At 43.7% G+C, this 24,347-nt stretch overlaps 1 protein-coding gene across 1 annotated transcript in view; it reads left to right on the forward strand.

Moving 5' to 3' along the window:
- Window positions 1-6,657, forward strand: part of PIGG (phosphatidylinositol glycan anchor biosynthesis class G (EMM blood group)) — an 85,875-nt gene extending 79,218 nt beyond the window's left edge. Inside the window, exon 13 of the mRNA XM_069001450.1 lies at window positions 4,997-6,657. Within this exon, the coding sequence (XP_068857551.1) occupies window positions 4,997-5,222 (226 nt within the window). The 3' untranslated portion in view covers window positions 5,223-6,657. The remainder of the gene's footprint in view (window positions 1-4,996) is intronic.
- Window positions 6,658-24,347: the final 17,690 nt, after the last annotated feature.

Below are 24,347 nucleotides of genomic sequence, written 5' to 3' on the forward strand. Positions count from 1 at the left end.
TCAACAGCACATCAGTGGAGGTGCTTTCAATCCTACCATCTAGATAATTTATGGAAATGTTGAGCAGTTTGGGGTTCAGTAACATTCACTGTGGGACCCTACACCTGTGACTGGGTGCCACACTGAGTAAAAAACACAGATCACCACCCTTTGTGGCCTTGTTGGCCAGTTTCCTACCCATACTTTAAAAATTGTGCTTCATCTTTCTAGAAATGCCTTGTGTCACTGTCGATGTGTCTTGTTATACTGGTATATTTTAACCTGTTAAGTCTGAATTTAATTGAATAACGTGGACACTAACAGTCTGTGTTAAATTTCTTCAGATCCCATCTGTCAGTAACAATTGTTGGATGCAATTTTTCTTTACCCCTTTAGCTATGATCATGAAGAATGACTGTTTGTTTACAAAGATGGGCAGGAAAGCCTGCAGATGCACCTTAACAGAAAATCAAGCTATAAATTTCCTTGTTATTCCTTGCATGTATGACACCAGTATAAAATGCTTTGGGTTTTTTTCCTACTGGCAGCCTTCCTAAGTGTTAAGTGAATTTTGGAAGAGTACTCACAAAAAATTGCCCAATGCTGGGCTTTGAAGTACTTAAGATTTGTGTTTTTCATGTTAAGATGGCTTTTTTAGCTTATTTTGCTGACATGAAGCCCACAGTGCAGCTGATTATGCCAGCAGTGGGAACAGGAAAAAGCATTGATGCAATTATATTTTTCCTACTCTTGGTGCTGAAATGAAGAGAATTAAAGTTTCAAGTCCTAATAGCTTTTTACAGCTAAATCTTTGTGAGAACCTGCTGAACCCTTCCTGCAGTCCACATGGGCTACAGTCCCCTATAACTTACTGCCACAGACATGACCTTGCTTGGGTAGTTGTACCTTCTCTGCCTTTCTTACTGGGAAAGAGAATGCAGAGGGCAGAGAAAAATCAGTCATCCCCAAGTTCCATCATTTCCATGGTAACAGAATATACTTTACAGCCCTTTTATCTTGCTGGCAACCACCATTTTTGGCATCTGTCCATTGATAGGGTGTGGTGACAAAAATTGTGACTTCATAGCATTAAAAATGTTGTTCTGATTGGTAATCTCTACCAGAGTTGATTATGTAAATTTCCAGAGGACTCTTGATTCCCTTGAAACTGCTAAAAATATAAAGTGTTTTTCCATGACAATGCAGGATTGCATTCTATAATCTAAAATAGTATTGTAGAATTATACTAGGTGAGAGTGGGACATGTGGGAGAGACATAGCAAATTTATTGTTGCTGCTGAACTGATATTTGCTTAGATGAGAGCAATTTCTTACACATTGCAGATACTCTTAAGATGTTGGAAACATTTGGGGTGCTACAGAGTTTGTTTCTGAGTGCAACCCTTCATAAGTATATACAGGGCAGATGACCAAAATGCCAAGTATTTTGCAGAGGGCACTAAACAGGGAGATCTTTGAAACTGCAGAATGCCTAGAAAAAAAGTGATGTGTAATACTGTAGAAAATGTTAATATGGTAAAAATTGCCTTCAGTTAGGCAAATTCAGTATCTCCAGTAGGAGATAACTTAGGCAGTGATATTCATCTAGAAAAGGGGGGATGGAAGGGCAAAAATGCTGGAGGGTGACTTGGATTGAAAGGATTCAGCACTTTTTCATACTGAAACCCTCCAGACATGACCCTCCTCCTCCAACCGAGGAAAGTGACAATACTGGGGTATTCCTCCCTCATATACTTGCATATTTCTAAACTGTTTATTTGATATGGTGTGTTGGAACACTATAAACCAGTGTATTTTAAAATCCGCGTGGATGCACTTGTAGGGCTGTCTGTGGAGATTTTTTCCTTGATTTTTAACCTACAAAACTTGTTGCTACCAGCTGCCAAATATCCTATATAACTAAGAGACATGTTTTCACAAGAAAAGAGTTATCTTTCTTTCTCTCTTTCTTTCTTTCTTTGGCATCATAATTTTTTCATTTTGCAAGCCTTGTATTACTCATTTTAGCAGCACCTTAGAGATGGATTGAGAGGTGAAAGATTTGTTGACAAAACATCGACAATTAGGGTTTAGGATAGCCAGAGAAGCAGCAAAACTATTAATGTAACAGTTTCTTGGCCATAGTTTTGTACATATTAAATATCTTCCATTAAAAGAGGCAGGTTTTGTTTAAAGCCAGTATGTTCTCTAGGCCATGCTTAATGTTTGCATTCTAATGATTTGTTTAATGTTTAATGATTTGTGTCTGTAGTGTTCTTTGCTTCGGAAGTCTCCAAAGACATTGTTTTTTCCTGTATCTCACATGAAGTTTGGATATGCTTTGTCAGCTGTAACACATATGGATTTCTCTTTCAAGTCCCCATAAAGCTAACTTCCTAAATGAGCTGGATGTTAGAGGCTGAATATTCCTTTTTGTTACTCGTGCATTGTGCGGAGGCCTTAGTAGTGGGCTGGTGTTGTCAGAACATGGAGGTAGTGTGCGCAGTTTATATCTCTCTATGCTCTTCTCCTTTAAATAATGAAAGGTATTAATTGCTGAAGAGACAGTTCAGTATGGACTAGTTACAGGTTGATACTTTAGTCTTGTATTATTTTAATTGAAACAGCACTGAGAATTTGCAAGGTTATTCATTACTGGCTGATCCAGATCATAAATGTTAGGATTCATGAGTGGCATCCCACATCCAGCTTTCTCTGTTCTCCTGGTGAATTCATTTGGAATAACTCGGATTGTCATGGTCATGTTATCGGCAGCTGCCTGATCCCTGGCTGCTGCCTGCCTTGTGGCCTGGAGATGCTGTGGTCACTGTGTCTGTGGGATGAGGAGAAGGAGCGCACAAAGGCATAATTCTTAGCTGTTCAAATTTTGTCCCTGGATGAAGCAAGAGGAAAGAAAGACGATGTGCTTGAAGAGTTAAGTTGTTGCTTTAGGATCAGAATGGCCAAATAGATCTAACTGCTTGTGCTCAGTCATTCCAGTGATCTGTCTGCAGCAATGCACATGTGAACACTTTCACCAGCTCTGAAACAAACCCAATTATTCTGCTGTTGAATCCCACTAACAGTTTAACTTTGTGGATACAGTGTGCTTTTGTTGCCTTCTCTAAATTGCACCACTCCATTATACTGTGAAACTGCCCAAGTTTTCCCTCTGAAGGGTAGGTGTGATGTTATCTTGAGAGCTGAGGTGAGTACTGAGAGCTTTTGTGAGTAAAGGTACCTTATAAGTAAAAACAGTTAGCTATTTTTATGATACCAGAATAGAGGAGGAATTGTATCATTGACCTGGGGATTCATCTATATGGTCTATCAAGTGCATTTTTTAACTCTAGAAAATGGTTTAAAAAATGCCTGTTTTTCTGATGGAAAAGCCATTTCCTCTCTTTATTCAGTGGTCATCTGACTATTACAAATACTATTTTTACTACAAATACTATTTTTACTCGTTACCAGCATGAAAACAGCTAAGCCTATGTGAACTGCACTTTGTTTAATCCTTGCCAACAGACTCAGTTATTAAACATAAAGCTGGTTATTTACCCAAGTTCACTGACAATTAAGATAGTTATGCAGAAGCAGGAAGCAGTCTAGTTCAGACCCGTGTCTCAGTTTCCTTGGCTAAGCAGCAAGGGAGATAGTTTTCTGTGAACTGAATGTATGTTTTTCAGTCATTCATGCCTGCTGTTCTTGATTTTATAACTCTGCTTTCATGACCCGTTCTTCCTTCTACTGAAAGCCTTGGTAATTTAGATCTTGACTTTGCTGGAAAATAGGGCTGTATCCCAGTTATTTTTATTCAAAGAGTAAGAAGTTTAGTCGTTTATGTAAAATACTGCATTCTGTAGCTTACTTAGTCATAAGTGACTAATTAACATCTTGCAGAAGTGCTAGCCATGTTAAATTTTTATTACTTGGAACAAGATTAGTATTAAAAACTGGGAGGAGCAGAACAGATTCTCAGATCAGGATTTCTCTGTAAAACATTTCCACTCTTTGCCAGTGTGTTCTTTTGGGAACTGATGATGGAAAATATTTTGATGGGAGAGGAAAATGTTCTGCTTATTATTCCAGTGAAACAGTTTTTTCCTTCCTTTTGTCTGAAGGGGTAAACATCTGAATTTGGTGTAAATTAGTCTCTGCACATGAATATTGGGGAAATTGAACAGATGCCAACCCAGCATCATTGCTTCAAGTTGGTGCCTCAGGAGAGGGAGGACAATCAAAGTGCAGAAAACCTTTTCACTTCCAGTTTCACCTGATTCTTGTCACCCACCAAAATACAACAGTGTGGCAAATTTGGACCATGTAGGTTACATATGGGGCTGACATTTCTTGGGATGCAGTGGACCCAGCTAAGCTAAGTGGCTGTGACAGGAATGCAGTGTATCACTCCTGTGAGCCTGAGAATATGGTATTCTTTGGAGAATATTATGTTAGTTAGCTTTGCAAAGTTTTCCAATAGCACCATTTCTATGTTGTTTTGTACAGTGTCGCTGGCTATGGACAGCAGTGTACTCTGACAAATTTTATGCTCTTTACAAGGGAGTTGCAGACTCCCTCTGATTATATGTTCAATGGGCTAGGAAGCTTTGTGAAGAGTATTGAAGTCCTCTCTTCCTCTTACCATTCAGGTTCTCTGGAAAGGCACTGTAAGGCCAACAGGAGACAAAGCTGTCTTGAAACTGCTTAATAGAGACTTTGACAATCAGAATAAAATGTATTAAAGCACAGAACCATTGAAGTGTGAGGTGAACTACTGGGCACCTTTATTGCAATGACAGTTGCTATGCTTTCACCTGACATACACATTCTAGGATATATAGAGGTGACAAGAACAAACTTAAATAGTTCATCGTTGCATTAACATTCAGTTTTCTAACACAAAGTGGAGATCTCTGAATACTCCTTGTGTTGTGAAATAATGCTAAGGAGGGGGGGAACTCCAATGACTTTTCTGAGTTTGCCTGAGAATGAACTCCTCTGTTTTTGTTACCAGGAATCCTGCAGCAGTGGGTCATGGCTGTTTCTGCTACGCCCTAATGCGTTCAATTCCAGTTGCCATCTACGTTGTTTTGGTAACAGGTCTGCGCTACCACCTGTTCATATGGAGCGTCTTCTCGCCAAAGCTGCTGTATGAGGGAGTGCATGTGTTCATCACAGCTGCTGTCTGCCTGTTCTTCACAGCAATGGATCAGAACCACTCTTACAGAGTGCAAGACTGACATTAAGCGTGTGGTATGTGGTTCTGCATTGCAATGTCCAGTGTGCCACTGGAATGGAAGAAGGAAAATACCAGCTTTAAATTGTTGTGCAGATTTTGAAGAGTAAATTGTTAAAAGGGTTGTTTATTTTAGTCAAGATCAGGATTTGAAAGGTCTGTCCTGTGTTAAAACTGGGTTTGCTTTAAAAGTGTTGAATTGCAATAAACTGTTTTTTCATTGATACCTTTTGTTCTGCAGCTGGCATTACAGCGCTCTCCAAATAACAGAATGGTGATATTACATGTTTTGAATTTAAAAATACACATGTTAATATAAATACAAACCAGTGCCTCGTGGGCACAGAAAAAATCTTTTGTGCATACATTTTTTTTACCTTCTTAGACTACAGAATCCTAAAAATGTACAGGATTTCTCGGTGCTGTTCACAAGATCCTGAATCTGTTAGCCTCAGGGGGTTTTTGTGTTTGTTTTCTTTCTAATGGATGCATTGAAACTATTATCAAATTATTATTGTACACACATCCCAGGTAAGAGATTTTGTTTGTTTTGCATAGGCAGCAAGCATTTCTATTTAAAAGCAGCATTTTCTTTGTAAGATGAGTGCAATCATTATGTGTAATGGATTTCAATCTGCACTGCAGACACTGAATAAGAAACACTTATTGTCTAACAGAGTAATGAATCTTCTATGAAGTCCATTCACTGCTAAAATGTTGTTTCTTCTTATCAATGTATAAATGATAAATCAGGTCGGTGGCAGCCACGCTGAACATTTGATCATGTTTTCCACACATGGGTAGAGGGTTGTGAGCAGTGACGAGGAAAACAGTTTAATGGACTAAGTTACCAGCAGAATAAAAGGTGTAAAAGGTGTGTTTGCAGTTTGCATCACCATCCCCCTAGTGACCTGTCTAGCCGTCTCACTTGAATGTGCTGTAATTAAGTTCTAACAGTGTTGTTTTCCTTGCTTCTGTCAAGAAGATACATGTTAATGACTATACTGACTATTGGTATTACTGTGGGGTTTTTTTGCCTGATAGTTTTGTCCATGTTAGTAGCTAATATGAGTTAGTCTAAATGTGTTCAAGATATATCAGAAGAGAAGCATACAGAGAACTTTTAAATTTTGTTATAAATATGAAAAAAGAAAGCTTTCAAGACCTATATAGCTGACAGAACAGTTGTTAAAATTACTGATGCACTTTTTGTTTCATGTTTCAATGTAAATCTCAAAATGTAGTCCTTTAGTTTTTATACATTAATAATACTCCATCTTGATTACTAATAATGAAATATTTTTTCAGCTATAAAACAACAAAAATTTTCAATACACTGGCAAGGTATTGCTCTTTATCTGAAGGAGAGATTACTGGATCTTAATATCATTTACTGTGACCTGCTGGAAGATTGAAAATTAAATACTTCTAATAAATCACTTTTTACTGCCAACTATGGTTATTTAAAGCAGTTTGTGAATGTGCATCTACCATTTTCACAGTTCTCAGTATTTTTTTGGTTACCTGCTGGCTAGCAGCCATGTTGGCATTGTCAACATATTCTCTGTTTACTTACATGGTTAATTTGTAAGCAGTCCTTCCTATAATTCATACAGAGTATGTTTATAAGATATTTGAGTCAGAGAGAAAGGGTGCTAATAAAGAGGTGGAAGGAATAGAGCAGAAGTTGCTTGTGGTATAGAGTATCCTAAATGAATGTGGGATGACATTCACAAGATCCTTTATTCCTTCCTTCTGGTTTTTTTTTTTTTTTGGTTTTTTTTTGGTTTTTTTTTGGTTTTTTTTTGGTTTGGTTTGGTTTGGTTTTGGTTTTGGTTTTGGTTTTTGGGGGGGGGGTTGTGGGTTTTTTTTTGTTGTTGTTGTTTTTGTTTCCTTTCTTCTAGTATATCTCTTTAGTCAAACAGTGGAATCTAAACTACTTTGTGTGTATTAAGATTGCATTTTTTCAGATTACTTAGGTAAATAATCAGTGTCCCCCTTCTCCTCTGAAGTTGAAAGATGTCCAGATTGGATCCAGGATAAAATAAATGGCTTGGGAAACCTGTTATTTAGGTCTTCAAGACCAGGAAAGGAAGGAAGAAGGAGAAGAGACTGCATGTCTGTCTCATGAGTTTGCATGATACGTGAAAGAAACATGGTGCTTTCAACTTCAGAGTCGACATTTTTATTCTTTTTCACCCTTTCCCCTTGGGTGTAGGCAATGAAATAATATTTTGGCTTCATGAGCTTATGGGCTGTAGCATTGCAAAGCTGAAGCAGTGAAGAAATGAATTAGTTCTTGCTGCAGGCAAACAGGCTTTAACTGGGGGATTATGTTATAATAATTTTATTTTAAATCTACATAAAATTTTGGCATTTGATCTGAATGTACAGAGAAAGCAAATGCTGAACACAAATTCTTATCTCACTAGTTAGTTGTTCCACCTCACTTCTTGTCATGTTTAGCATGTTTCAAACCCTCAGACAAGGAGACAAGTGATGTGGGAAGCAGGAATGGTACTGGGGATGTTTTTTGCCATTCTGAGCATACTGGTTTCTTCTGTCCAAGTCATCTGTAGTCCCTGCTCCAGTGTGGGATCAGCCTGGGCTGCAGCTTCCTTAGTAGTACCGTGCGCACAGGCACAAAGTCGTCCTTAAATACCTTCTGAGCAGGGATGTTTTCTCTCTTTGGATAAAGTTTTGCCATGTTAAATATTTCTGCTCAGCACCTTCACAGCTGGTCAGAGACAGGTTCAGCCAGTTACTGTGGTCTACAGCCTGCTCTGCTAGATTTCACTAGATCACCATCAGTCAGCACAGCTCAAAGCTTGTAACTATGTCCAGTATGGTCCCACAGATTCGCAGTGGTGAAACTTGAGCTTCATTCTTGTAAATGAATTCATGTTTAAGAAAAAATTATTAAATCTATTTGTATTTCAGATACTAGATATCTGTATTTCTGCTCTCTAGGAAGAAAAGCCTCTGTTTTCCTTGTCTCTACATAAGCCAGCAGAAAATCCACAGCATGAGCCCCAGCCTTTCCAGCAGGCAGGGCATGTGTACTAGGCCACTGTTCCTCCATGGTTTTCTAAGGGTCAGCGAAGTTTCTGGAATCCCTCACATAAGGCATTTGCAAATGAAACAAGATTTAGCTCCACAACTGCATAGTTACAGGAGGAGGGGCCATCGTTGCAAGTTACCATGAAGGGCTTCCTCTGAAAAATCAAGGTTTCCCTGGCTGCTTCACCAGCAGGAGGGGAAAGAAGCTGTGATCCCACTGATCAGTGGGGCAGGAGAAGAAGCTGGCTGGTGTCATTACAGGCCTCCCACTCTCCTGACTATGAAAGACCGTGATCAGGGGGTGCTTGTGAGCCTGGCATTGCACCATCCAGCAGAAGTAGCGAAAGTCTGGGAAACAACCTCTCGTCAGTCCACAGGCAGATAATATATAGGGAGACTTAGTCAAGAACTAGATGGAGGGAAAATGACTGAGGGAGATTGCAGGACAACTTGTGCCTGGCCCGTTGGTACCTGATCTCATCACTTAAGAGATGACAGACTCTAGGGAGGAGGGAGGAGCACTGCATGTTGGACAACTTCAGCAAGGCCTTCAGCAGACTGTACGTGGCAGTAACACGCTGAGCTGGGGCTTGAAGGGTGGGCTGGATCTCTGGGCTCTGACTTCAGTGGTCTGAGTCTTGGCTGAGAAGAAGTGATGTGATACTACAACAAAGTCCTTTGGGATCATTCTTAAGCTGGATGAGGGGAGAGACCAGAGCAAATCTTGAAATGAAAAATAGGAGGAGTGGTGTATATGCTGGAGGGGAGGACCACCCTGTGGAGGGAGCACTGGGGAAACGGGCTGCTGACAACCTACAGTACAGCCTGGGCACATGCCCCTGGCTGGTGATGGTGCAGGATGGTGCCCATGGGCTGCTGAGCAGCCCTGACAGCCTGATCCTGTTGCCCTGCTCATCATTGTTCAAGGACAAAACATCACCCCCCCACATGTCTGAATGGACAGTTTATCCAGTACCTGGCCCAGATCCCAGTGGCCTGCCCTGCTGCTGTCACCCGGACAAGGGTACCCCAGAGGTTTCCAGCTTCTGTTGCTGGTATCCAGACCTCTTCTCTTACAAATGAGTCGAGCTTGAAGGTCACTGCTGTTCACACACATCTACCAAGAGCAGAGGATGCACTCACAAAGAAGTAGGATTTAATGAGAGAGATTTAATCAGCAGTGACGAAGTGAAGGACTCACACAGAGAAACACACACACTAGAGGCCTGTTTATAAGGAGCCAGCACTTTTTCTCCACTTTTTCCTCTGCTTTCCCATGTTTATTCCTTTCTGAGCCATCTTGGTCTTTCCTTTTCCTGTACTTTTGTCTCTTCCCTAAGTATTATGTAATGACTTGCATGTTCCATCAATCTCCTTAAATGCATGCCGTAAGTTTTACCGAATCCTGAAGTGCTTTTCCTTGTGCATCCCATGAGTCCTATGCTCCTTCAGGAAGTAAATTCCTTGAGTCTGCAAGATCTTTAGGGGGAGGTGTTTCTTTTTTTGACTAATCTTGGTGCACTTCACACCAGGGGTGATTGTCCAGTTGCTTAGTAAGTGATTATATTGTCATCTAAATAAATTACTATAAATTGCTGATTGAGCAATTAGGTTAGCAGAGATCCTCAGCAAGTCCTTGCCCTTCTGACCTTTGTGCAATCATGAACAGTCTGTTGTCACCTAAGTTGACAGTGATTTGTGCCTTGTTTCAGCCTGGGGATGAGGAAGCATCAGAGACCTGTTGGCTGCAGTCAGCTCCAAGGAGGGGAGGCATGGGGATAATGGAGGTGAATTCTTCTCAGAAGGGCACGGGGAGAACCTCAAAGGCAACAGGCGCAAGCTGCAGTACAGGACGTTTCCAGGTCAGATTTTTTTCTTACCTGAGTGTTTACTGGGGGGATGGGGCCCAGGCCTCCACCCTGGAAGATCTTCCGACATTAGAGCAACCTCATTTAATTGCCCCTGCTGTGGGCTGGAAGTTGTACTCTGTGTGCTCCAAAGATCTCTTCCAGCCAGCGTTCGGCAAGGATTCTGTGGTTTTGTTGTGTTTGAAGTTGTCTCTGCAATTTCTTACTGACCATTTCACAGGTTATTTCTTGAAGTAAAAAAGCTTTGTAATTGATTTCATAATAAAAAAAGAATTAAAAAAATAAGCCAACAAAAAAAGAAAATGTCCATGTCATTTTTTTAAAAGAGATAAACATCACAGCTGAAAACTGGTTTTAATTTTGGTTTTATTTACTGTAGCCATGCATTTACACATTAGTTGCAATGTCACCTGCCCTTCAGTGCCTCCATAGCTTGAGGATTCCCAGACTTGATGACAAAAGGTGTCCTATTCTGCCATTTCCTCTGTTATGATTCAGATGGTTCCCCAAAATGTTCAGCTTGCCTATCAGGACTGAAGTGATAGTTGTGGCCTGGCTGTGATTTCTGTAGGTCCATGCTGGGTATGTTTGGTAGGACACACATAGGTGACTAACTTTCTGAAGTTGTTTCTTTGTTTTCAGATTGAGAAGTAGGCCTGTGGACATTAATTCCATTTGTTTTGCCTGATGGGGGACAGAGGGTCATCCCAAAGGACCTGTTATCTGTCTCTCAACATTTGATGAAAAGCTTGGGTTGCCATGAGAAATAGGCCTGTTCCTTCAGCATCTGTCTCTCCCACTCAGTGTAATACCATTGTCCTCCCAGCTTGCAGGGTACTGGGGATACATTTTCAGTGTGGTACTAGGTTAAGGTGTAACTCGGTGGGATGTTCAGTCTGTTGCTCAAAGCACCACTGTTTTTGCATGACATCATTATCATCTGAGGAATTAAGGATGCTAGCCACTAGAGATGGGCCTTAAGCATCAGACTTAGTCTCAAGAAGAACTATACATAGCAAAACTTTAATCCCCTATGCGTTTTTTAGATCTCTGATTTTACTACTGCAATGTGTTGTATTTGCTGATGTCTGTTGCAAAGACCACTGGTGATGGAGAACCTGACCCAGCTGCACTTACATAGCAAATGTGTTCCCAGTACTGCATGTTGATGTATTGCTCACCAGCAGGAAGGCATGAGGTTCCAAACACTCAGAAGACCCTGCACCTGTTACTCTGAGAGCTGGTTATATCTGTCAAGACAGGAAGACTTGAGCTCAGCTTTTCCTAATAGAAAAAAACTCCTGAAAGCTGCTGTCTTTGGAGGCTGAAGAACTTCACATGATAGCCCTTCTTGGTCTTAAGCTTTTGCTGACCTGCAAAGGCTGTTTGTATGGGGTCGTTGAGTCACAGGGACAGCACTGGAAAGCAGTGTAGTGCCTGCAGTTGTTCAGGCTTGCTGGTTTGGCATAAATTGGTTTGTCACCATTGGTGCACAGCAGTTGTTGAGCAGGGTTAGTCCATAGATCTTTCAGCGGCTGGGCACAAGATCACATTAAAGAAAGCATGCTACTGAATCATACCTTGGGCTGTAGAAATCAACATGTTATTCTCTGGAGAAAATAAAAAGTGGGAGTTAAAAGGAAAAGGGACAAACCGATCCACTGGTTCCAATTCTGCCGTGGTCCTAGCATGTTGGCTGTAGACTCCCAGAGGTGCTTGATTGATGAGAAATGTAAGATGTGGGAACAGAAAGGAAATTTTGAGGCAATATTTGTTTGTACTGTAGGTGGCTTTTTGTTTTGAATAAATGCTTAATAGACTAACATGACTGGAGTCAACAGCCCAGAGCAGCAAATGGCTTAGGAGTGGGTGAACAGCTTCTTAGATCTTGGCTGCACATGAACTCACCCTGCTCATCACTGCTCAGGACTTTTGGCAGTGGCACTGAAGGCCTGGTTCCTCCACAAAAGCCATGTTGGAGGGGCCTTGTCAGTGGACTAAAATCCTTAGTCCTTCCCTTTCACAACTGGAACACAAGGCAGCTCCTGAGAAAAGACGGAGGATAGAGAGGATTTCCACTGCTGGAGATGCAGTTACGACGGGGGTTTTGTTGTTCACAGCTCTGACAAAGACATGCTTCTGGGAATGCGAACACCTCCTTTCTGCTCTGTGTAGGCAGAAAGTCTCCAACGTTGCCTGTTTAATGCTGTCCAACAGTGTGCCACAGCACGTAAGTACTGGCTTCCCTCCTGCTTTGCCACAAGCATTCAGGGCAACCCTGTGGAGATCCACCATGGGAGGGAAACGGGTGGCATTGCCTCAGGGACCACAGCACAGCACTTAGTGTTGGCACTTGCACTGAGATTCCTGCATGTGATAAATCCTTTGGTGAACAGCAGCATGGGGTACAGCTTTGGTTTGCAAGGCACAGTCTGATGTGTGAAGTGTGTGAAAGATTAATATGTGGAGAGCCACTCTCAGCTGTGTGTGATTAGAAGCTCCATGCCTGGCAGGCCAGGGTGCACAGAGGGCAGCCTGGGGAACCCCTGTGAGGGCCCTGGGGCTCCTTCCCAAGGCTCTGAGATGATATCCTGATGGGATGTGAAGAACACTTAAGGGAAAGCAGAGCTGTGGTAAGGGATGTGCAAGGACAAAACAGAATCATAGTTACCGGGAGCAACTGAGATTAATTTTTCTGTTGTGGGGTAGCTTTTGCAGGGTGGGCTTTGCTGTCAATCCCATCTGCCCTTTCAACACATAGCATCTCGGAGCGAGCCAAAATGAATCCCTTTTATGAAAACTCTGGAATTAAAAAGAAAAACCAACTAAGCAAAAAACCCAAAACCAAAACAAACCAAAACCCAACTAGAGAAACCCAACCACAATAATCAAGACAGTTGCCTGACAGGAACTACATATAAATTCACAACAGCTGACTTCCAATAGGCTTTCATTTCAATATCCTACTCGGAGAGTTTTGCTAGTGGAGAGAAAAGGGAACAGAAGGAAACAAGATGTGTGTGACCTTTTTGGTACTGCTGACCTGTTTGAATCAAACCTGGAGCAAAACAGAGGTCTCAGGATATTCTGAGTTCCTATATCTCTTGGCTAAACATCCACAATATTTCAATTATAAAGTCCCCAGGGCAGGCCTCTGCTACCTTGACTTCAGCAAGGCTTTTGTCACTGTCTCCCATAACATCCTTGCAGGTAAGCTCAGGAAATGTGGGTTAGCTGAACGGACAGTGAGCTGGATCAAGAACTGGCTGAATGGCAGAGCTCAGAGGGTTGTGATCAGCAGAGTAGGAGCCGGTTGGAGGCCTGGAGTGGTGGCATTCCCCAGGGATCAATACTGGGTCCAGTCTTACTCAGCTTGTTTATCAACAACTGGGGTGAAGGGGTAGAAAGAACCCTAAGCCAGTTTGCAGCTGATACAAAACTGGGGGAAGTGGCTGACACACCTGAAGGCTCTGCTGCCACTCAGAGGGACCTTGATAGGCTGGAGAATTGGGCAGAGGGAAACCTAATGGGGTTCAACAGGGGCAAGTTTAGGGTCCTGCACCTGGGGAGAACAAACCCAGGCACCAACATAGGCTGGGGCTGACCTGCTGGAAAGCAGCGCTGCGGAGAAGGACCTGGGGGTCCTGGTGGACAACAAGCTGTCCATGAGCCAGCAGTGCCCTCGCAGCCAGGAGGGCCAGTGGGATCCTGGGGGGCATCGGGAAGAGTGTGGCCAGCAGGTCAAGGGAGGTGATTGTCCCCCATACTCAGCTGTAGCGAGGCCACATCTGGAGTGCTGTGTCCAGGTCTGGGCTCCACAGTACAAGAAAGACAAGGAGCTACTGGAGAGGGTCCAGTGGAGAGTCACTAAGATGGTTTGGAGTCCAGAGCGTCTCTCTTATGAGAGGAGAGAGAGAGAGCAGGAGCTGGGCCTGTTTAGTCCAGAGAAGAGAAGACTGAGAGGGGATCTCATCAATACATACAAATATCTCCAAGGCAGATGCCAAGAGGATGGTGCCAGACTCTTCTCAGTGGTGCCAGCAACAGAACAAGGATTAATGGCCATAACCAAAACACAAGAAATTCCACCTCCACATGAGGAAGAACTTCCTTCCATTGAGGGTGGCAGAGCACTGGAAGAGGCTGACCAGGAAAGTCGTGGATTCTCCCTCTCTGGGGACATTCAAAGAGAGTTCGGTTTCATCAAACCCCACCTGGACATGTTCCTGTGTCATCTGCTCAGGGTGACCCTGCTTTGGCAGCAGGGCTGGACTGGATGATCTCTAGAGATCCCTTCCAACCTTAAAAATTCTGTGATTCTGTAAGGACTGGGCAGTCAGGACTTGGCTGGTGTCCATTCCACACAACAGCAGCTTGACCAGTCCATGCACATGGGCTTTGGGCAAAGAACAGGTGTTGAAACCTGGCTTTGCTCATTCTCCTGGTCCTGGAGCAACCTTATTTAAATGCAAAGTGAAGAAGCTCCTACTAGTTCCTCCTTACTCACTCTAAAGAGACTGTCATCTGACAAACATGCCTCAGTAGCAGAATTTTACCGGGCTTTTGATGAAGGCTCTCATCTACAGCCATGGCCAACACCTGCAACTCTGCCTTAGCATCCTTGTGATGGAGTCTGGACAGCTGCTGCCTGTTTTGATTCCTGAGTACAAGTGCAGGATAGAAATGAGTCACCCCTTCCCTCTTTCCTTCACACTGCTGCATCTGTCAGGGTATGTGACACTGTCTGCACTGGATTCCCATCTCAGCAGAAAGGGAGCCAGGAGTGTCATGCAGCCTGCCTGAGACTTGGACTGTGAGTTGGGAATGAAAGCTTTTTCCTCTTCACTGAATGCTGTAGGGGCATGACTGGGGGCTGTCTGCTACCTGAAGGGACATGCAACACTCTCTTAGCTCACAGATCAGCAGAGATAGACCGATAAACGTCTGACTTTCCTTCTGCATTTTGTGGAAAACTTGTGTGGAGCCTGCTTGCTTGCCCTAGGGTGAATTTTGCAGAGTGAACATCATAATACCAAAAGTATACCATGTGCTATACCACAGCTAGCAGACAGGTATACACAAACAAGATATTTAAAGCCTGAAACTCAGATGATAAAATACTAGATGATTAGCAAAGTAATTTTACTCCATTTGTAACAAATGTGCTCATTTGCATGAGGAGTGCAATGAACGTAGATTAGATGAAACAAAAGCACAGAGATTGGGCAGTTTTCCTCTTTTATGCAAAGACTATAATTAGTCTGTATTTTGGTATGTGATGGTTTGAAAATGTCTTAGCTGAATACAGAGCAAGTGTAACTTCCCTGGAAGGGTTTCACCTGCTGTTAGATGCTGAAATCAAATTGCTGGATTCTTTTCATCAGACCAATTAGATTATCTTACATGCTTACATGTGACATGCCCCCCAAAAACCCCTCTAAACATACTATTTCCCTGGAATGGGCTTTTAAATTGAGCCTTGCTCATTCTCACTGAGATCAGGGGAGTTTTGCTCATACCAAGAGAGCCCTAATGTGCAAATCATTTCCAGTTGCCATCACTGAAATCTCTTACTTGCCTGATGCTGTATTGCTTAAGATCTATGAAGTACTCTTAGAAAATAAAGACCACATCAGTTTAATTCTGCATTTGAAATGTCAATGCCATGCTGCTTTTATGTAGGCATATGCATATTGAGTATTATTTTCTGAGTGTAATTGCCTTAAGTGCTGTTGATTGTGCAAAGAGAATGGTGCATTCATTCAAGGGTATCAAAGATCCAGCTCCTGAAAATGCTTAAGCATGTGGAGTAGGCCTTCTCAAGGGATGACACAGACATCCAGCTACTCTTGTTTTCAAGGCTGGGTTCTGCATGTAGCAGACTGATACTAGGAGAAGCACTCTGCATCTTATCCCTGAGCAGTGCTGGTCTTTGGAGGGAGAGACATGGCAGGAGAGAAGTGGTGAGAACAAGTGCAGACAGGAAAAGAGCAGTGTGTATGGAGTGTTTGGAATCAGATGGAAGTAGCCAGATGGGACATAGGAAGCACCAGGAAGGCAAATGAACACAGGAAAAAAGAGGAAGACTAAAATATGTGAATCCAGTGTCTGGCAGCAATCCTTATTGGATCCTTATGAACTTATCGGTGGCAATGTGAAAAAGCTAGGTTGAAATCTGTTTTCAAGGTGTTTCTTGAGGGCTTGTGACTAACTTCAATCCACTCAATTTCTGAATTGAAATGCAGAGAAAATGAAAGGGGGCTTGAAAGCATAGGCTGGACAAAATGACCAGTGCTGGAAAATCAGTCTAGTTTGAAGACCAGTAGCATTTGTAAGAACTGCCAATTCAAACTACCTGCTCTTACTGAGAACTCTCCCTCTCCATCTCATGGAACATTCATTCTGTTCCATGCTGGATGACTTCTTACGAGCAGTATCCCACAGTACAATATTAGAGTGCTGAGATCTCATTATCTTCAGCCTTGCTTGCTGACTAGAAAGCACTTCATGGGATCCTGTCATGATCACCCTCACAGCTTCAGACCTGCACAGAGCAGCGTGTCTTGAGGTAGTGGAGGCAGAAAGACAGTACAAGAAAACATGGACCTAAGCAGATCCACCTAGTGGGTCCGGAGAAGAGCCACAAAAATGATCAGAGGAGCACTTCTAGGATGACAGGATGAGAGAGTTCGGGCTGTTCAGCCTTGGAGAAGAAAAACCTCTAAGAAGACTTACAGTGCCACCCAGTACTTAAAGGCAGTTTATAAGAAAGATGTGGACAAACATTTTAGTAGAGCCTGTAGCAATGATTTTAAACAAAAAGAAGGTGGATTTGGGTTTAAGAAAAAATTCTTCACTGAGGGTGGTGCTCAGAGAATCTGTGGATGCCCCATCCCTGGCAGCAATCAAGGTCAGGCTGGGTGGAACTCTGAGCAATCTGGTCTCTTGAAACGTATGTAGGCCCATGGCAAGGGGGTTGGAACCAGATGATCTTTGAGATCCCTTCTAACTCAAACCATTCTAACTATGAGATTTAGACTAGATATAGGGAACAAATATTTCATTATGAGGGTGGTGAAACAATGGCACAGGTTTCCCAGGGAGGTGGTGGATGCCCCATTCCCAGAAACTTTCAAGGCCAGGCTGGATAGGTCTCTGAGCTACCTGGTAGAGTTGAAGATGTCCCTGCTGATTGCAGGGGTCTTGGGCTACAGGATCTTTAAATATCCCTTACAAGCGAAATCTTTCGATGATGCTATGAAAAGCAGGAATAGGGTGGGAAAGCTGTAAATGTCATGTACAAATATCCATAGACATTGCACCCTGAGCATTGCTGGAATTGATAGTACTGAGCAATTTCCTTTTTCATGCATGAATGTTTTACAAAACACTCATTTTATGGCTCCTACTTCACAGAGCTGCTTGCTTCCTTACGGTAACATCTGAAGAAAGGTCCTTCCACAGCTTGTGAATGAAGGAGGGAAGCTTGCGTTAAAAAGGAAAAAGCCAAAATTCTAGAAAGTGGTTGAGAATTTCCTTGCTTTAAAGAGAGAGGGTTTTACTGGTGAAATAAAAACACAGCAAGTCTGTGAACAGGTATATATCTGGAAATCCCTTATTTTCTGAACACAGCCTCTTAGAGGAACATGTAAGACTGCTCCAAGTGGAAGACAGCACCTGTTTTTGCTTGTCTTGCTTGTTTCTGTGTCATCACTTCTAGCTTTCAGGCAACTTCTACCCTCTTTTGCTTTAACTACTGCAGCTGCTGAGTCCTTGCACCACTCAGCTGCACACAAGCCAGCTTGTGGGAACACCAGTATCATGTGCCTCTTTCAGGGTGCATCTCAAAACTTTATGCATGCCTTTCTGTGTATGTGTTTGTCCATCTGCTGCAATTCACATAGCTGTGTTGAGAGAAACTAAACTACGCTTCAAGAAGGGAAAAAGCTCTTTTAGATTAGTAGTGTTGTGCCTCTACTTTCACAGGGAGATTTCTACCTTGTTGGTATGTAGACAAATGCAGCAGGGGGAAGTTTCTGGGATTCTACTCCTTTAAATGACAAATTAAATTCTTTCCCAAATAAAATGACAGATATCAAACTCATCCTCTTCTGCATACCTCTCCATAACTGCTGTCTGTTGTGTGAAACAACACTTACGAAAACTGGACTATTTCAGTCTGGTAACGGATAAGGCTGGCAGCATGCTATGGCCTGGAATCTGCAGCTGGTCCAGCTCTGATCCTGCAGGAGGAGGCATGAGGAGGGTAAAAGGGGAAGATTTAGTTTATCCTTTCTTTTGCTATGCAGTGTTTTCACAGGAAAATGAGCTTCTACCCATGCTTAGCTTCCCCAGTCCAGGCTGAATTCACAGCACTGATTTTATGGTTAAAGTGGAAAATTTGGAGATCAATTACAAAATGGAACAGAAAACTGACAGTCTTTCTCCAGAGCCCTCTGATTAGAGCTTCAACATGGCCAAGATGAGGGGACAGTTGTCTGAGTCCCCCCAGCTCTGGGCAGTCAGGAGCTTTAGTTGAAGTGTGTTTTTACCCTTGTAGTAGTTTGACCCTGGCTGGATGCCAGGCACCTACCAAAGGCACTCTCTCAGTCCTCTCCAACAGTGCACGGGGGAAAGAAAATACAACAAAGGGTTAATGAGTTGAGATAAGGACTGGGAGAGATCACTCACCAAACACTGTCATGGGCAAAACTGACTCAGCTTGAGGATATTAATTGAATTTATTACTAGCAAAATCAGAGCAGGACAATGAGAAATAAAATAAGTCTTCAAAAACAATCTTCCCCTCGTCTCCCCCTGTCCCTTCCCAGCTCTACCTCCTTTCCCAGAGGAGCAGGGAGACAGTGAATGGGGGTCAGTTCATTGGATGTTGTTTCTGCTGCTGCTCAGGGACAGGAGTCATTCCCCTGCTTCAGCATGGCATCCCTCTCACTGGAGACAGTTCTCCATGAACTGCTGCAATGTAGGTCACTCTTCCATAGGGTGCAGTCCTTCAGGCACAGTCTGATCCAGCATGGGTACCCCGCGGGCTCACAAGTCTTACCAGGAAATCTGCTCCAGCTCATCTCTCCATGGGTCTTCCAGGATCCTGCCCCAGCAGGGCCTCCCAAGGGGTCACAGCCTCCTCCAGGCATCTACCTGCTCTAGCATGTGGCTCCTCCATGGGCTGTGGGTAAGTTTCTGCATTCCCCATGGATCCCCATGGGCTGTAGGGGCACAGCTGCTTCACCATGGTCTGCACCACGGGCTGCACGAGGGGCTGCAGGGGAATCCCAGCTCTGGTGCCTGGGGCACCTCCTGCCCCTCCTTCTCCACTGACCTTGGTGTCTGCAGAGATGTTCCTTTTAGATATTCTCACCCCACCCTTTTCTGGCTGCAATTACACCTGCAGAGTAACTTTTTTTTCCTTCTAAAGTATGTTATCACAGAGGCATTGCTATAATTCCTGAGTGGCTCAGTGCTGGCCAGCAGCAGGTCAATCCTGGAGCCATCTGGCATTGGCTCTGTTGGACATGGGGCCACCCTTGTATTCCCCCCACTATGAAAGCTGTCCACACAAACCCAGTACAACCCCCTTCTGCTGACTCTCTTTTCCTTTGTATGAAGCAGCTGAGCGTCTGTTGGAGCTGAGGTCCCTCCCTCAGTTAATGAGTTGTTTTCCTCTGTATGCTATGAATATTTACATGAATTATGCAAGCTGAAGAACCGAGAGGGAAAACAAGGAGCACTGCCCCCAGCACAGCTTGCAGTGTGACCTGCAGGGAACCAGGTGAGATGTCACTGTGCACAAAGACAGTTTCCGCTGGTCAGATCTACAAAGGACGTGACTTCTTGTAAAGGCAAGGCTTGCAGGGGGAGAGAATAAATTTTATTAGCTAAGACAAAAATCAAGCAAGTTCTTCTTGTATGCATGTCTACACAAAGAATATGCATGTGAGGGAAATATCAGTGATGAAAGGTAGAAAAGCCAAAGGAAAACATGTGCCACCTTCCAGAAACCCCAGCTAATGACATTTACTGATATGGCCATCCTCAAGGGCTTGTGAAAGAAGGCAGCTTACTACACTGCAGGTGGCTGGGCAAAGCCCTGGAAACATCTCACTCCTATCTGATGTGTGGAAGAAAGGCCTTGGCAATTCCTGCAGCTCTGTGCGAAGCTTTCAACTGGTGCTGTTTGAGACTGGTGTCCTTTAAGCTAGGGCTCAGCAGTCCCATCCAGACTTGTGAATGTCCATGTTCATTTAAGATCTAGACAGGAATGACATCTCTGGTGAGTCTCCTCCTCTGGTGTATGAGAAACAACATTTCAATGGTTCCTTCCAACTGTTGGAGACTTTACTGACCTGAAGACCAATTGTTTTCCAGACCTCAAAGAGAATTTGGGAAGAAAAGGCAAAAACTTTCTTAAACTGGGTGAAGTGAGCAGCGCTGTCTTGTCCAGATGAAAAGCCTGAAAGAAAAGCAACACAGAGTTTCAAGGGGCTTGTGTACTGTCCAGAACAGAGTTATCTGAAAGTGTGCATGGATCTCCAGTGTCTAATCTAAGAGGGGAGCAGTTTTCTGGGCATGTTGCTCTCTCGGATGCAGCCAGCAAAAGCAAGAAGTTATTTGATGAGGTACTGACAGGTGAGCGTGGAGCTCCTTGGGGACATTCTTCAAGGAGCCAAGGGGTGACAAGGATGAGACTCCCAAATGAAATGAAAGATGGAGAGCTCTTGATTTCTGTGGTTAGCTTCTGCTTTACAGAAAGACACCACCATTTTCCCAGGAATGTACACGCTGATCTGGGAGATTTCATTCTTGAGGGCATGAAGTTCTGGCACAGGTGGGTTATGAGGGAAGACAGAAACCCCACATCCATGATGTGGGCACCAGCACTGCCTGGAGGTAACTGTTGCTTCTGCTTTAAGAGGATCTACCTTGAGGGCCTCACATGTGCAGAATGTGGCAGGAAGGTCAGGGGAATATGTGAGATCCTTGGTGAGGAGGCCACCCTCTGCAGAGGTGGATGGGCCAGGGGGTTTCAGTGCTTATGCTGAGGCAGTTGCACTGTGACTGTATGAAGGTGAGCAGCTGCACTGGGGCTGCTGGGGCAATGTGTAAGCTCAGCCCTGGGCCTCCACAGCCTGATTTTGGTGTATTTTCAACATGTCCTTGAAAGCAGATGCATATCCACACACATTGTGGAATCCAGGCCCCAGCCCCTGGCCTCCTGTGTTACAGAGGCTGCTTGGGGACAGAGCAGCTGGAACTCCCCGTGTAGAGATGTGCTGTGATGTCTCCTGGAGAACCGAGCAACAAGCCAAAAACCAGCCTTTACGTTCGGTTGTCTGCTATCTGCTGCCATTAATCCACTTCTGTTTATTTGGCAGCAGTGATCAGAATGAATTAATTTGGGATTTTCAGGCTGTTGAATGTTTTTCCTCAGGCAGCTTTCTGTTGAGTTCTGGGCTTTGGGGATTAGCTGCTATTTAAAGCAGCAGTGTGTGAACTTTCCTGATGGCTTGTGCTCTGTCTGTCCTACTGAGACAGAGGAAGAAGTGATGCGTGTGGGTGCTATTCAGGGCTCTGCCTTGGCTCCCCCATCCCCGTGGGATTGATCTCGTTGAGTTTCTAGGATGCAAGCTTTCAAATCTTCCTGTGTGCTGGGGTCTGCTGTGTGGCAGCTAATGTTGTGCTAGAGACCTGTACAGTCTTGATCTCTCTAGGAAGGGGAGATGCTTGCCAGCCACTTCTTCGGGGGTAAAGCAGCTGTTTTTCTCTGCTTGCTTCTTGACACAGTCAATTCTATCTGCTCCTTCCACTTGCAGAGCTGTCCCAGGGGGACCAGGCTTCGGTGTCAGAAGTAAAGAAGCTAAACAGAAAGATCGAGCTATGAAAAAGTGGGAGGGGAGTTTGGGGAGTGGTGCAGTGACACGGGGAGCTGCTGTGTGAGGGAAGCTGTCCCCAGGCTGTTCAGAGCAGAAGCAGGAGCGTGTGGCCAGGAACCTGAATGCACTGAGCAGGGGCTGCCCTCTCCCCAGCCCAGCACCAATACGGACAGGAGGGTCCACAGCAGCACCACATCTCAAAGAGGATGTGCCATGTTTCCCTGCCCCCCTGGGCATTTAAGCACATGATTCACACCTTTCATAGCCGGCTGTCCATACCTTCTTCTAACAGATTCTTTGATTTAAGTGCAGACAGTAAGGGTCACAGGAGTCTGTGACAAGAGCCTGGAGTCTGGAAGCTACTTGATGAAAGGCAGGTGCTTAAAACCTCACACAGAGGCTGAGATCTGCAGCCTGACTTTCAGGTGGGCAGAGAATATCCCAAAGGCTTTAATAGCAACCATTTGGAAACGAAACAACAGAACGACCCAACAGGCTTGTGTAACTGACATCAAGTTTTCACCTCCTTTTTGTGTCCAGCTCCAGCTCTTCCCCCTTTTATGCCACAAACTAGCTTTTGCTTTTCTTTGCAGTGAGAATTTAAAGGGGGAGCCAGGATGAAAAATAGGGTAGGTTCATTGGGTCTTCTGGTCTTGATCCTGAAAATGCACTTGTTTGGGATGCCACAACACAGGGTCTGTGAGATCCACAGAGAAGGCTGTGTTTGAACACAACTGGCCCAAACTTGCACTGGCAGGAGTCTGACCATCAATCCTGTGTTCAGAAGCTATTGCTCCTCACCAAGGCTTCAGGAGCAAGCCTTGTACTAACCCCTGGATTGATTTACCCTGTGACCTAATCTGTGGTTTAGAAACATGAATCTGTTTCTGAAATGCTTAGATAAAAATCACTGCTCATCCCACACCTTCCTATTTTCAAACTAGGAATTTTTAACTGGACAGAAGTTTAGGTCTGTGACAAAAAAGATAGCAGCTAGAACTGTCCTGGCGACTGATTTTGTGTTTGCAAGTTGCTATAGAAAACTTTTCAATCCAGAAATATTTTAGCTGGCACTTGTTTAAATTGGATTCTCTGAAAATAGCATGAGTTATTTTAGAAATCTTTTTCTGCCTTGAGCTTCTTAGTACCTATTAGGAAATTTTAAGTGTGCATTCACTATGCTAAAAGAATAATGGAGAACTCAGAGCTCACAGTTCTGTGTGGGATGCTTAAAGCATTAACATATTTTGAAGAGATTATTTCCAAAATAAGATACCTAGAGTTGGAAGTGATCATAATGTGAAATTCTTGCCGTTGAAAGATAAAGAGTGGGAAATGTAGAGAGCTGGAGGCATGTATGTGTTCTGGATTAGGATTAAGTGTTTATGTGTGCACTCTCACAGCCTACTGTTATAGCATTATTAATATCCATTCATACATAACAGATTTAAAAATTATTCACTCTAAGAGCTGATTTCTGTGATCTGAGAACTTCACATGGAGATGCTAAACTAAGTTCTGCCAGCCTAAAGCAAATAGTGTTATTTGTTATCATACAGCTGGTGTTACTGTTCCTCTTTTTGGAGGAAATTTTCCTTTCCGTGGGAAAATTACCACTGCTGCCACAGCAGGGAGAACAACCCTTTGCCTGTGCCTTTATTTTGGATGAAAGACTGTGTGCTAGAGAAAGCCACGTGATACTGGATGGGGATGCAGAGGGGTGAGCTTCTGTCAGATACAGCTTTGTCCACCCTGCTGCCCCTGGGGAGCCCTGTGATTTTAGAAGCATTAATATTTGCTTCTCTCTGAAAACCTTGGGTAGCTTCAGGATCCCCAGCTGATCTGGTGAAGGAGTCCTGGGAGGAAGGGAGGTGGGTAGTTGTGTTAAAGGCTGGAACATCAGCAATGTGGAGTATTCTTGCAAGATTCTGGGAACTATTTTGTGAAAAGAAGGAAGTACTGCAAGGTAGGGACAACCTGTAGGCATGATAAAACTAGTGCCTGTTTTCTCTGGTAAGTCACAGGACCACCCCTGATGCTTTTCTTGCAGCATCCAGAATGGACCTTCCTCTATTTATGCAATCATGTCCCTATTTATGGACCTTTTCCTGTAATGTGTGCTTATAAAGTGCTACTTCTCCCCAAACCCCTAGACATGCACGACAAAAAGTTTGGCATAAGCCACAGCATGACAAAAGCTGTACACTCTTCCTCCTTGCTTGTCCTGCTGCTTGCAGCCATCAATTTAGGCGTAACTCTGTGACTTCTCAGTCCTGAGGGACAGAGGCTTCTGTCCACTGCTTGGACTGC

This window comes from Aphelocoma coerulescens (assembly GCF_041296385.1).
Source record: "Aphelocoma coerulescens isolate FSJ_1873_10779 chromosome Z unlocalized genomic scaffold, UR_Acoe_1.0 ChrZ, whole genome shotgun sequence".
In the NCBI taxonomy this organism is placed as follows: Eukaryota; Metazoa; Chordata; class Aves; order Passeriformes; family Corvidae; genus Aphelocoma; species Aphelocoma coerulescens.